The 14,976-nt window shown below is 46.8% G+C and overlaps 1 protein-coding gene across 1 annotated transcript; it reads right to left on the bottom strand.

Annotated features, from left to right (window-relative positions):
• Nucleotides 1-132: 132 nt before the first annotated feature.
• MSL3 (MSL complex subunit 3) lies at nucleotides 133-13,985 on the bottom strand. Its single transcript, XM_037512716.2, has 13 exons — nucleotides 13,843-13,985; nucleotides 12,448-12,530; nucleotides 11,952-12,047; nucleotides 11,537-11,634; nucleotides 10,901-10,986; nucleotides 10,225-10,347; nucleotides 9,517-9,677; nucleotides 8,582-8,740; nucleotides 6,838-7,100; nucleotides 6,097-6,206; nucleotides 4,101-4,200; nucleotides 3,712-3,796; nucleotides 133-1,907 (listed from the first exon to the last, which is right to left on the bottom strand). The coding sequence occupies exons 1-13, from the start codon at nucleotides 13,942-13,944 to the stop codon at nucleotides 1,808-1,810; spliced, it is 1,566 nt and encodes a 521-aa protein (XP_037368613.1). The 5' UTR covers nucleotides 13,945-13,985; the 3' UTR covers nucleotides 133-1,807.
• Nucleotides 13,986-14,976: the final 991 nt, after the last annotated feature.

Raw genomic sequence — 14,976 nt, forward strand, 5'->3', positions numbered from 1 at the left:
CTGGGTACAGTCAGAAGCTCGGGACGGTGAGAGAATTCACCAGAGTCAGAGCGGGGAGCAGAGCAGGCAGAATGACCAAAGTACACTGCTGAGGGGAGCAGCGGGTGGCAGGAGAGGTCTGCGCGCCATGCGGGACCCTCCTTCAGTGGCCGGGGAGTAGCCGGGGATTGAACCGGCACCGCAGAGGCTGCAGGCAGCTTCACAACTCAGCGTCAACCGCTGCGCCACCGGGGAGGCCCTAAGTCACATTTTTAAATGATGAATTATTTGAAAAATGATTAGTACTACACAATACAAGAATATTTTGAACAGTTTCTTAAAATCCTAAGTGGCAAATGATCAGCTGTTAAGGAGTTGTGATTAAGAAATAACTTTGGGAGGAGAAAATGATTTTTCATTATTGTAAACTCAGAGCATATAACTATATACATGTTCCAAGAGAGTCTGTGTTTGTTTCACTGGGAAATTTAGCAAGTAGATGCTTGTCATTTTTCATCTTTTGTTTTAGGGGCCATAACACAAATTAAACTTTCTCGACAATTCAGAGCACACTGTAGGTGTACTGGACTTCAACAGGCACTGCATAAGCCAAATTGAGATGAAATCTAGCACGAACCCACCTCTTCCTCTTGGTTAGACACCAAAAACCTGAGTCTCACTTGGCAACCAAGTGCACTTAGCTGTTCTCTACTCCAGGTTAGAGTCCCTGATTATCACTGGTCAATGTATACACTTTAGTGGAATCTATAGAGTTTTAAAAACTTTGTGGCCCTTGTCCATGACCAGTGATGTTCACAGGTTAAGATCAACTAAGCAGGACTATAAGAAAAGGCAGGTGCTCTATTCATGGCTTGTAGGGTACTGGCAATGGCATAGGGCCATTGATCTCGCTCAGCCCAGAGTATGGCTACAAGACAGTGAAGAGCTGTACCCACTTCCAGGAACCACCTCCCAGTCGAGCCACCGAGTGAGGCAAAATCAAAGAAGGAAGAAAACAAAAGGCCTTGACAAAAAAGGCACAAGGGTGAAACAACAGGAAACAAAAAAAGTTATGAGTCAAGAGGTTGTCTTCCTGTTCCCCAACAATAAAGAGGACAAGGCCAGAGTAAAAACTTCTCTCCTGATTCTTTCAAACAAGATGGGCAATGCTTTATTTAGATCACCAAAAATAACATTTAACAGAAAGAGAATCATAACATTACACAACAAAGTATAGCTGTGCAATCTCAAACAAGACGGGCAACATTTTATTTAGATCACCAAAAATAAGGTTGGACAGAAAAGGAACTGTAAGAAGCAAATGTATAGCTGTAAATTTTCTTTTACCATGTATCAACTCCCTCTAAGATATTTTGGGACTCCTTTGCAGTTTCCAAGAAGAACTAACATTTGTTAGACAGAGCTCCAAAACTGTAAAACAATTTTGCTTAACGCTAACAAATAACTGTACAACGGGTTATTGCTAACAAATAACTATAACATCTACTCCAACAACCTACCCTATGCATACTCATGAATGTTTCACTGTCAACAGAGCTGCTCTTTTCCTGCCATGACAGACATATACAGGGACAGGGGTCAGGCGTGGGAGCCTGTTCAGGCTCCGAGGAAGCAATCCTTAACAGGAATACCTACAGTGTGCAGGAACTCAAATAAATGGGCCTGTCTCTGCCAGAGGACCCTACTCCCCACCCCAGGGTAGTCATCCCATCTGCTCTCTTTCTAAAGGTCCACCATTGCCCGCTCTTCCCTGGGAACCTAGGTACAAAGCTAGAAAGAGAAGCTGTTCCTCCAGAAGCTTGAAGCTTTAATAGATGGCCCTGGGGTTCTTGGTGCTGTAGTGCGCCTCACAGGCAGCCACATAGGCAGACTCTGGGAAGAAGTCATCATGGTATTCTGCTAAAAATCTGGAAAAATAAATGGTCCCAGTGATTATCACAGTAAGTAAAACCAACCAGTAAGCAAAAGCTTAACTTATAACCACTCTAACATTGCACTCTTTCATGACATGAGGAAGAAAACAAAGTGAATTTGGACTTGATTTCTATAAACTGATTACCTACATAGCAAAGACCTGGCTGCCATGCTCATTACCATTTCCTGGAACCCTTCACTAGCATCAAGTTCTAAAAATAGAACCTAAACTCCGATAGGGGGGCAGTCTTGATTATATAAGCACTTCTGTACAGAAGGGGGACTCTCTACATTTTTCCTGTTTTAAAAACAGTATAAAACAATAAATTATAAACCCAAAAATACCACTTGAGAAATATAAAATGCTTATACTGGGAAGGGTAAACCAAAATGGAATGGAATAACTAGGAGAGAATTCTGGATCCTAATTTGCTACACTAAAAGGTATTACAGTTCCAGCTTACAGTGCCCAAAACATCCACCAAGAAGACAGACTTCTGAGTGACGATGGGTGTTTAAATGGAGTCAGTCATTCCAGAGTCTGCAATTCATTTGGCGCTGAAGTGTCAGAGATTTCACCATGGAGGGCCAAAATATTCTCACATAGGCCAAATTAACTATTAAGCTAATTAGCTTCATGTTTGTCTCCCTGGTCTTGTCCAAATTCCTAAAAAATGAAGAATCAACTTCTGAAACAGTTTCTTCAGTAAAAACTGAGTGAAGGTGCAACAGTTCACTCTTCCTTAATTGCATCGATTGCATCCTTAAGTCAGTAGTACTGAGTCCACCACCTCTAGTCGATGTCTTTGAAGACATTTTCAAAATCAATTTCTGTATTGGCATGTAACTTTGTAGGTTACTTCCTAAAACCCTACTTCCTCCTTCCTATGTGGGCATAACTCAAAATTAGCAGGTTTTCGTAGGCTAACGTGCAGCTTTCTCTTCATATTTTATTGGCATAATTTGAATTGTTTACAAAATTTATATGCCAAATACAGTTGTGGGTTTGTACGAGGAGGAGGAAGGGAAGAGGGTATTTTTGAAAGCTGTTTGTAAGAAAATGTGATAAAGTCTGATTCCACTCACAGAAACTTCATTCAAAATGCCTATATGACAGTATCAGGAACTCCAGTACTGATTTCTCTGGCTGGGGTACTCTATGCTCTGTCAAAATCCTACTTGATCAACTCTGCAGGGTGGGGCCTGACTACAGGGAAAAGGCACCCCTTAAAGAGAAGGAAGAAACGTGATGAGGCAACCAGGATGAACTGGGTGAGGCAGGGAGACAACCAGCCATGAAGGACAAGGAGAGGAACTGAGCACAGGCATCTAGAGGGGAGAGGGAGATAGGCCACAGGCATAAATGAGGCTGGGGTCCACAGCAGGGGGAGAGCAGAGCCTGGCGCAAGTGAGCCTATGATATAATAAACTGGCTGGCTAAATCACATAAGGAAATATATGTTTCTGAATTCACAAATTATCAGCACAGACTATTTGTCATTTATCTTAACCTAAAATAAACACCAAAATCCAACCTGTGAATGTAAACATTTAAGTAGCTTATGTATATGCAACAAAGTCCATTGCTTAAGGTGCTGCTGAATAAAAAATGTAAAATTAAATTATTATCTTAATTGCCTCTCCTATAGAAATTACTGGGCAAATTATGGAAAAAACAAACACCAAAAAAACCCTTATTACAGTCATAAGTCCCTGTACTTAGGGAACACTGCTATTATACAGAGCCAGGAGTCACACAGGCAGCAGAAGTAGGTTTAGACAAAGCATCAAAAATACCTCAGAAAGAGATCAAAGTGCTTCAGTAAAGCCTTCAGATTCTTCTCAGAAAAGGACATCTTTCCAAGGATTTCTGGAAGTTTCACTGTGATAGAAAAAATAAAAGTAAAACCACTGATAATCAGAAGGACCTGACAATGAATAAGACAGACCCAGGCAGCATCTGGGTCCCTGTTTATTTTTATTCACACTGAAATTAACATCTACATTATCAAACAAAACCCAAAATTCTTGCTGCACAGAGTAGCTGTACAAATATCACACAGTTTCTATGAAATTTAATATTCATCCAGTGCCCTTTCCTTTGAAGCGGTTCCCCTTCAATGGATGTACATAAACTAACAAGACTCTTAAAACTGAAGCCAAAAGAAGAGAAAACGATTTCCTACCAAACAATCGCAGCAAGTGTTGTGCCCCATAAATATAAGAGGGTGGAGGTGGCTGGTCACTCGGGGGGTAACTATCAGGGACGAGTTTCCAGGAAAGGACCTAGGGAAAACGGGAATTGAATGCCTTATTAGAGCTTCAAGGTGGGCATCATCTCAGCACACAGGAGAATGTAGCGTTCTGTTGAAGAGGACCATGTTACAAAAGAATGTTCAATCTATACTTGCATAAAAGCAACCACTTAACATAATATAATTACTATGTAACAAAATGGGAAAAATATACTGAGTGTGTAAGAAATGCTAAGTGTTTGTTTCTTAGTCTTGGGATGATGACTTAGGGGGCAGAGGAGGGTATATGTATCAGTTTTCCTTATAGGTTACATGTTTGCACATGTATTACTTTTCTTCTGTAATTTTTTTCAGAACACTGGGGCCTCGGTGATGGCACAGGGATTAAAGTCTCAGTGCTATCAAGCTATCGCCAGCCACTGTGGCCTCAGTTCGATCCCCTGCCAGGGAGCTGAGCCACATGGCACAGCAGACCTGCTCACTGCTCTCCTCAGGAGTAGATCCGTGTGTTCTGCTCCCCACTCTCTCTGGTAAATCCTCTCACCCCACACACCTCTGGCCTACACCCCAGTTCTTGTAGGCATAAATAAATAAATTTTTAATTTTTTTTCAGAACATTTTTGCCTTTTAGAATCCACCTTTCTTGGCAACACGGAGACCCCTCTAATCACCTGGAAATTTTGAGACTGAATTGTACGTAGAGGGAGAAAAAATTCCCCTATATCAAAATAAACACAAGCTTACAAGAATAGACAAAAGTGGGAGAAGACAACATTAAGGAAACATTTGATTTCTGGATTCTCAACAGCTACTACATATAAATTGGCAGTAACTGTTTTGGCCATTGTAGCCCTTTCCTTTCCCTGGAAATCCTGCCGTGCGACGGAAGCAGCTTAGGAACCATTTTGACAGCAATGCTAGAAGTGAGCATAGGGCACTGCAGACCCTGGAGGCATGAGGCACACACCCATGTGCAAAGCAGATAATTCACTAGGTACTAAGCGAATCCTCCCTCGCGCCTGCCTTGCAGCGCAGTGTATCACCTCTATATGTCACAGCTAAATGGGAGGAAATAAGGATTCTAGAGGAATTCCCAATGGGGGTGTGAGCGGGAACTACCTCTGGATCATAAGCAAAGACATACATGTCTAGACCCTCCCCTGATGCGGGGGGCAGCAAAGGGCACTGGGGGAAAGTCTCCAGTGACTGGCATGCAGAGCCCTGCTTAAGACTCACCACAGTACAGGCACTTAACATGCGCACTGAATGTCTACTCAACCATCCTCCAGAGAAATCCTACTTTCACTAGAGCATGCAGCTGTTCCTACAACCACTAGATGGCAGGTTTGCACAGTTGACCAGAGTGGGAATGGTCCTGCTGGAATATTCCAACACCTTTTAAAAGAAATATATTCCCTTAAATAATATGTGTATGTCCCTGTCTGAAAAATGGGATGTCAGGGAATGCTTGGACTAGAGATTTCCTAACTTTCCTTCAACGTTACTGTAACACAAATTCGGTTTCCTAGCCTCTCTAATGGGTCAGCCAACTGTAGCCCTTGGGGCCAACTCTGGCCCAAGACACCTGACTGTGTGGCCCACAAAGCCTAAAATATTTACTCTCTGATCTTCTGCAGAAATTGCGCACCAGCAACTATTCTAGAAAATGAAAATACTCACATGGCAGCAATTGCCCTCATTTAAGATAAAAGGTGACTGTCAGTGTAGGGCTTGAATCCTAACAATTTTCTCACTTAGAAACCAAAAACGCAATGAGTGCTGCACAGTGTCATGTGAACAATTTGGTTAATTTCCACAGCAAGAGCAATGTGATGCTTCTAAGGAAGCCTGCTTTCCTCCCACAAGACTAAAGCAACCATAAAAGGAAGGGCTCACTAGGGATGAACAGCAAACACTAACTCTTTACCTCGTTTATTTCATTAGTTCTTCTGCCTTCAAAGCCAGCAAACACAGCGCTCCCCTCTTTGCTAGGGGTCAGAGGGACAGGTGAGGAGGATCGGCTATGCACAGGTGTCTCTTCAAAAGGAAAAGATGTCAATGATTTGCTGTAGATCACAGAGCCATGGACTAAAAGTCAGAACACCCTTATAAACAGCAGAGAAATTATTCATCTTTTATAGTAAGACTTTCCTATTGTAAAAGACAATACCTGGAATAAATAAGGAACTGATACACACTATACAACATGAGGAAGCTTCAAACATGGTAAGTGAAGTAAGTCACACACCAAAGCCCACATGTGCATATGGCTTCATGCATATAAACCCGTGCCCACAAGAGGCAAATCCCCTGGGACAGGAAGTCACTAGTGGTTGTATGGTTGCCCAGAAGAGTGGATTAAGGCTGAGGGGTGGGGAGTGGGGAGAGACAGAGCTAAGCCAGCAGGCACCAAGTGTCCCATTGCAGGGCTGGAGGCTCGGTAGCTCCCCTCTCTCAAGCCTAGGCTGCTAGGGCAAAAGCCTCATCAGCCTTGGTTGGGGCCAAGCTCCTGCACTGAGTTCCCACAGCTCAGTGGGCAAATATGGGGTTGACTATGAACTCGACCTGGTCTTCTCCAGCGCCAGTGCTAACAGGACACTTCAGGAGCAGGAGTGCAGGGCATGAGCCAGACCAAGTCCAGAGGACCCGCCACCCAGAATAGACCTACTCTTTTCCAGGTGCAGGAACAGCTTAGGCATGCTGGCTGATGTGTCCTGCTGCCGGCGCTTGGGCTGAGGCGAGGCGCTGCTCTCGGAAAGTCGGTCGCAGTTGGCGGAATGGCGCGTGGACCGCCTCAGAGACTGCAAGGCTTCGGGCTCTGCTTTGCGCCTCTTCGGGGTCGCTGGTTCCCCTGTGGTAGGCTGGCTCTCGGTGGACTGTGGTGTGGATGGATTCAGTAAAGGTGGGCTCGGTGAGAGCTCCTCCTGGTTCCTATGAAAGAGGGGAGAGTGATGTACCTACCCAGTCTGCACAACCTCCACAAAACCTGGAGGTTCGCTCTTCAGATGGAACAGAAAACATACTCTCAGCTCCACCGCAGGGGGGCGTACATTTTCATATCCAAATGTGCCAGAATAAGTATTCATTTAAAAAGAGTAAGCTAGATGCATTATTTAAATCTTCTCAAGAACTCTGGGAGGCATACTGGCACTGAAGATGGTGGGGCCCCTTTTGTATTTGGCTTAGAGAGGTTCTCGGGTGGGTACGAATCCATCCTGCATGGGATTCTGGCACCATCTCAACTGGTCTAGGTTGTCACACTGGGAAAGTGCTACTGCCATCTGTGGGTAGAAGCCAGGAAGATGACTCCTCAGTCTACACTGCACAGGACAGCCCCATTGCCACCAAGGAGATGGTTCCAATCACCAGCAAAGACAAGGGTGAGAAGCCCAGGCAGAGAGAAAGAGAATACCACGTGATCTCAGCACAGTCCAACTACTGGCAAGATATAAAAAGTGCTGGGTGAATGTTGTGGAAACACAGTCCACCTGACTCCAGGAACCTCGAGGATAGGACAGGATGTGAACACAGTCCTGGGTGACTCACACAGGCCTCTCACCTGAGCTGAAACCAAGGAGAAGGGAAGGCAGGCTGAGGAGAGATGGTAACCCGGTAGGGAAGCAGGGACAGGGGGAACAAAGGGAAGGCACAAGGGAAAGGAGACAATACAGAGTTGTGTGTGAACAGGAGTCAGCGTCAGGGCCTGGGCAGCAGTCAGCAGGCGAGTGGTGTGCAAAAGCAGAGACGAGCTGGCAAGAGGAGCTGCAGGTGAGGAAATCATGAGAACAGACCGCTCTCTCAGGAAGAAGAGACATGAGGGAGACAAGGAAGTATCTTCTAGAGAGGAAGGGATAGACTTCAGGTTGGGGGATAGCCCTCTTCTCTCCCCCAAATAGAGATTTGGGCACACTCAGTCACCTGGGGAAGAACATGGTGGGAAGGGAACTGACCTTCACTTGAAGGCAAAGGCAGTCAGCCCTTCACAAATTTTCTCACTTAACAACTGCCCAAGGAGGCAATGTTCTTGCATCATATGGAGGCAGAAACAAGCTCAGGAGGCACCACCCCCAAGTCCCACGACCAGTGAAGGGAGCTAAAGTCAAACCTCCATCTGCCCGCTCAGGCTGCCTCTCTTGGCCCCACTATCTTAGGAAAGACAGGACTAGCTGTTCAAAACCCAAGCGAGTTTGCCCCAGTAGCATCTTCACTTGGTAAAATCCCTCAAAGACATTTGCAAGTGAATGAAGCCCTGGCTTACCTAAGGGAAAACCCACCAGCATGGGCACTTGGCAAGGGCACTTGGTAACCGTTCCCTGTCTCCAAACATGCTGGCCCCACAGCAGCAGAAGGAAATCTTCACAATCTATTTGACCCCTGATGTTTGAGGTCTAACTGCGAGCTATCTAGCTTACCTGTTAGTGCTAGTGGCACTTTCCTTAATTGGAAGAAAAAATTTGGACGAAGTCACCTTTTTATACTGAACTTGCTCATATGGATAGAGCAAAACCAACGGGAGCGTGTAATCAAAGGTTATTCTTAATCCATCCACCATCTCTTTACAAAGATCAACGCTGGGAAGAATAAAAAGAAAAGATTAGAGAGCCAATAAAATAATAGAAATCTTCCAAAATGTCATATTCTTAATAAATATAAACATTATTAATCACACCTATCCATGTAAAGAATGGAATGAATGTGCAGATGCTACCAACAAAGAATTCAAAGGAAAAAGACCTATAATACACCCCACAGAAGCTCTGCTGGGAACGTTAAGTTACCACAATGAACACAGATGAACATGCTCAGTGCCACCGAGGAGCCCAAGAAGCCTTGCTCCCGAGGTGAACAGACACCGATCCTGAGAGCTGCAGTGACAGCCCCGTGACCTCTAGCAAGCACTTGCTTCATGTTGAACCACCGGCCTGTCTAACCGCACTCCAGCCTAGGTCACGTGAGCAAGGCAAGCTCTGAGGATGAGTACCCTGAGTACAACAAAGACCTGTTCGTAAACAAGCTTTGAAACAATTCTCATCGCTGATTCTGGTGCTACTCAAGGAAGAAGTTATCTCCCTAAATGCTATCACTGAAAAAAATTGGTGTTGATGCTGAAGCAACACACACTCTCAGTGCCTCCAGACCAGACACCTAAGCACAGTTACCAAAAATCTCAAAAAAGGGACAAAAAATTTGATATTAAATGAATTATCAATAGGTTATTTATCAAGTGACATAGTAAATGAATTCCAAATAACTGAAATGGAGACAGTGTGACCAGTTTCTAAGTGGAAGTCACTTCTCTAACATAGAGAGACTCGTGGGACAACACTTCCCCTCCCACCCAACTCACTTCTTTTCTGCTGGGACATAATGCACATTCATGCTGGCGTGTGGCATGACATGATGGTGGCGAGGCCTTTCGTTGGCTGAAAAGGCAGCATTGATAGCAAAATGCTTCACGTAGGATTCCAGTATAGTTATGATGTTGGTCTGGCACGGAAGCTTCACTAACTGTTAACAAAAACATAGATACCTGATGTGGGCACCCAGTGTCCACACCATAGCCCCAGGAAATGGTGGTCTAGTCTGTGTCACTCAAAAAAAAAAAAAGCCAATTCTCTTCAAAGAGAATCTTTCAAATATGCTCTGAGGCTCTTTTGCTTCCTTCTCCTACTGATCATGGCCCCACATAGATGATGGTATTATTTTTTTTTTTAAATGGACGCACTGATGTTCATCTTTGTGACCCACTAGAATCACCTGGGGAGCCACAAAGTCTATATGCACAGGCAGCCCCCACCACAGACCAATTATGTCTTAACTTCTTGGTTGAAGATGGACCATCAGGGCTCCCTAGAGCCAGGGCTGGGAAACCTGTGCACCTCATTTAATCAGCAGCGCAGCCCTGCCAGCAGAGAACTGGAAACCAGACTCTGCAAAACTCCAGCTATAAATTTCATTCCTTCAAGATCCTCAATTGTCTGAGCCTGTGAGTACAGAGGATGGCTAAGCACGAGCTCTATCACAAGCCCCCCGCTTTCTGTGCTCTCCTGTGTACCCGTTTTCTCCTATTGATATAGTAACAATCATCCTCAAGCTTCTTCTTCAGAACTTCAGGGATTTCTATAGTGATTGTTCTTTCTTCCATTTCCCTTCTTATGTGCAGCTCCGGTTCTTCCTTCTGCAAAATCACAATTCCACACTTAATACTTGAAATAAAAATAGTAAGCGAGTCTACAGTCAACGAAAAGTGAATGTATGGGAGCCTGCTGCAAAACCAAGCCAGTTAGCCCTCCACATTTACCCCAGTAATGACGTGGCACATGCCAGTGACCAGCACATTAAAGGCCCAAAGTGAACTTGTAGGGCCCTAACCATATCACAAATACCCCTTTCCACTCCTTCCCTGTTACAGTTTAACAGTGGGATTTATGTTAACTTTGAAGCAGGCAGAAGATGCCAAGCTCTGAAAAGTAACATTTAAAAATGAATCACCACTACATAAATAAAGCTCATCATTTCATTGGAAACAAAGTAACTAGGATTTGTGGAAACATTTTCTGGTACAAAGAGCCAAGTAGATACAATGACTATAAATAGGAGTTCTTTTCCCTTAAATATCAAGGACAACTTTACAGCATTTGGTTTAAAAATACAGTTCTACACAATGAGTCAAAGCAGTGAATTTTACCACTAAAAAAGACCAAAGAGTTTTTATAATGAAAACTTTATACCGCTTCAGTTTTTTCTTCAATATCACTCTCTTCACTTATTTCTTCATCCTTTTCTTCACTACTGTCTTCAGAGGAGCTGCTTATTGCTAGGTGAAACAAAAACATCAGGCAAAGGTGCGGTACCAACGCCCCCTTACACTGCCCACTCTTGGAGGTGGAATGTCTTCCACGCTGGTAATAATAACTGCAGTCCTGCATATATTGTAAATACTTTAGACAAATATACCCTTCAGGATAGAAATTTATTTTGAAAAATATAACACCAATTCCAATGGATGCAAAAATAATACAAGTAAGTAAATGATCTGAAAGTGTTCGGTCACCTAAGACCGATGACTCTCTGGGGTGTTCCCAAGTAGGGCCAAGACCCAGGAAGAGACAAGGAAACCTGGGTTTGGAGCGCCAGGAGTTAGCGGACAGACACTGGCTGAGATGGCAGTGGTCGAGAGCATGCTGAAGAGGTTGAACTATGGACTCAATGACTTCAAGCATCACAACGAAAAAAGGCAAAATTTCTATGGAATGAGTTGAAATGAGTCCCAGTCCAGGATTTTAACAAAATCTCCCTCAATCTTGCAGTATAAAAGAGCTAGGTAATAGGTTTTTAGCATGAGAAGATGAAGTCAGATCACTCACAGTTTTTGTCATTTTCATCTCTTTCTTCAATGGGGAGGCTTTTTAAGACAGAGTCAACACCAGGCAACCTGCAGCGTTTCTTCTTTCTTCCAGTGCTTCTGGAAAAGATAAACACGATGGAAATCAATGTTGATGGTGATGAATGTGGGTCTGCAGATAAAACAAGATATAATGACAACAATTCCTAAGTACCAGAGAAATAAACTTTAGTAGAATATAAATGGTACCATTCATTTCAGAACATTATACAATAACCTCTCTGAAAACACAGCAATTATTTAGAATACACTCTTCACATACTTTATATATATAAAGTTAATAAACCATGTTCGTCATAGTTTTACGTCATAGAAATTCTAATCACTAAGAGAAAACATGTGGAATAACATTTATGTCATGACTTTCGTATTCTTACAGGCGAGCTACAGCTTTTCTTGCCAATTTTCGCTGTAATCTCCGGTTTTCATCAGTGTCACGGAGGACATGATCTTCAGCTGCCCATCTATCCCAGCTACTCAAACAAAAAAAGAAAAAGAATGTAAAATTCCATATTTTAGTTTGATAGGAAACAAATGCTGAAAGCCCATCACAGGGACAGATAAGTCCTAAAAATTAATCACATTTTAAATAGAGAACTATCTAAATATTTTCAGATCACAAAAAGGGTAAAAATAAATTGAAAAAGGAACTTATCCAGACAAAGAAATAAGCAGAGTTTCCAGAATGACTCAGAGAATTCAAATATAATCGACTTAAAAGTAATCATTCTTTAGAATAGGCAAGGTTTGATAACAAAGCAAAAAACAGGAAATGAAGCTTTTCTACAATTGTTTCTACAACTTAAAACAAGTTTGCAATGTTTCTGCGAAGTAAAGATGACTGATTTTCACTCTAGTTTAACAAGTACTCACCTTCTGTTCCAACCATTAAAATGGATCAGATATTCTGGGATCTTTCTGCCTTTTTCGTCTTTCCCAATAATAACATCGACAATCTGAAACCAGGAAATATTGTACACCAACGATAGAACATACAAAATACTAGAAACTGATCTGGGAAACGAGAGCGAGGACTTTTTTTTTTTTTTTTAAAGAAAACTAAGCATTCTCTACTTTCTTAGACCGAGTGCTGGTTTGAAACATTTTTCCTTTCAATTCCATTTTTTTTCCCTGAGTGGATGCCTCAAAATAGGAAACGTGCCTCCAACCATCCGGTGATTGGTTCCTGAGCGTGAGAGCCAGGGAGGCTTCTGAAGCCATTGGCCGGCTCGTTTGTCACTAACAAGAGTCCAGGCCAGACAAGAGAGCCGCAGCCGAGACCTCTGGGAGTTGTAGTCTCCTGGGCTCTGCCGCGTCCAGGGCTAGGCTAGCTGTGGGATTACGCCATCCCTCCCAGCGGTGTCCCCAGAGGCAACATCTGGGGCAAATGATGGGGCGTGTCGCTCCTGGGGAGACTCTAGGCGGGGAGGGAGGAAAGACAGCAAACAGAAAACAAAGACCGGGGCTGCGGGGGCGGGGCCCCCAAGTAGAAGACTCCAGAGCCCAGATGCTTTGGGAAGTCCCCCAAAGGGCAGCGCCGCCCAGACGTGCCTTGGGCCTCGGGCCAGCAGTCACACCCCCCCTCCCCCGGATTTCGATGCCCACTCCCTCTCGCCAACCAGACCCGAGCTGCAGATGTGCCTGTGACCCCGAGTCCCCGAGGGTAGGGATAGGCTGCCCGGCCCTGGACACGATTCAGGGATTTAAAACCTAAGTGCGGCCAGGCCTAGACGGAGGAAGGTACTGTGTCGGCCTCGCTCTCGGGGTGGGACTCGCTGCTGACTGGAGGGGTCAGGCCAGGCTCAAACACTATAGGGCCCCAAGAAACGACGTCGCGAGCCAAAGGCCAGCACTGTGGCGCTACAGATTAGGACCTGGGTCGGTCGGGTCGCCCACGCGCCGCGGGACCGCGCGGGATGAGCAGAGATTGAACGCCAAGGCGGAAACCGTCGGCGAGCGCCTTCGGGACGCGCTGCCCTGGCAGGCGCCGCCGGCGCGCAAACCCGAGCCACCGTCGCGGCCCAGCTTCGCGACACGGGACGCTGGAGGCTGGCGACGGCGCACGCGCAGTCTGGCGCCCGGGGGCGGAAGCGGAAGCGCCCCGGCCCCGACTCCCCCGCGCGCGCCCCCTGCCGTCCGCGCGCCGCCGCGCGGACCCCGCTGCGCCCGGGCCCCGCCGCTAACCAGCTCCGCGCGGCCGTCCGCCCCCGCCTCCCGGCCCGGGGGGTCCCCGGCCCGCGCCGCCTCCCTGTCCCTCCGCGGCAGCACCTTGGCATCGTACAGCACTCGCGCCTTGGTGGGGTCAGGCTCGAAGCACAGCACTTTCTCCCCAGAGTGGAATTTAAATTTCATGCCCTCGCTCGCGCTCATTTGCTCATCGTGGCGGAGGGCGGCTCCGGGGCGGGCGGAGCGCGCGGTGGGGGACGGTGGGGGCGGGGAGGCGGCGCGGCGGCGGGGGGCGGGCGCGGGGACTGGCGGAGGCCGAGGCCGGCCCGCCCTGGCCCCGCCCCGCGCCGCGGCGGGACCTCGGGGCCGGGACGCCGGGCGCGCGCCCTCTGGCCCGAGCGCGGCCCCGCCGATCCCCGCGGGGCTCCGGGTACGCGGGCGGCGGGCGGGGAGAGCCACGGGCCCTGGTGGGAGAGGCTGCGAATGTCACCGTGCCGGGCTCCCGGGCTTCGGCCCGGGGCTGGGGGCGCCAGGGCGGGAGCGGATCTGGGGTGGGCGCTGCCCGCCCCCCTCCCCCAGGCTCCCTAGCTGCGCCGCGTCCCCCCGGGCTGGAGTCAGGTCCAGGCTAGGGCTGGTCTGGGCGGGAGTGGAGAAAGCCTCGGCGGCATATTTGGACCACCTGCGGGTGGCAGGTCTGGAGCCCCTCAGTGACAGAGGGTGAGCAGGGGGCGGCGATGCTGGTGGCCTAACCACGTCGTTAGCATCTGAAGACTCAGCTGCCAGCCCGCTGCCCCAACCCTCTACCCGCTCCTAGTCGGTCTTTCCCACACTGAAAGCCCCTAAAGGCGGGCAGCCCTGCCAAGCCGGTACTTCCAGGTCCCTGCACCGCGGCGGGGGAGGGGGGGATGCTCAGAATACGCTGGATGAACCACGACTGTGTGTTGAGACTCCTGAAGGCTGAACCTCGGGGAGACCGGAAAGGCGGTGCTGGTTTTTTGTTTTGTTTTGTTTTGGGTTTTTTTTCATTTGCGGAATAAAACTCTTTGGGTGGTGCAGTACTGGATTCAGCTTGGAGGCAAGGTCTGAGGTCGTAGGGAACTGTCAATTCTCCAGGCTCCAGAAATTGCACTTGCCGCCCTCTTCGCTGGGTTCCTGGTACACAGCCTTTCACATTTCGGAGTGGACATTGCCAAGAGAAAAATGAATCGTACCCTCACGGGTATTCCCTCCCAGTCC

This window comes from Talpa occidentalis, unplaced genomic scaffold, assembly GCF_014898055.3.
Source record: "Talpa occidentalis isolate TD23 unplaced genomic scaffold, MPIMG_talOcc4v2.1 talOcc4.15, whole genome shotgun sequence".
In the NCBI taxonomy this organism is placed as follows: Eukaryota; Metazoa; Chordata; class Mammalia; order Eulipotyphla; family Talpidae; genus Talpa; species Talpa occidentalis.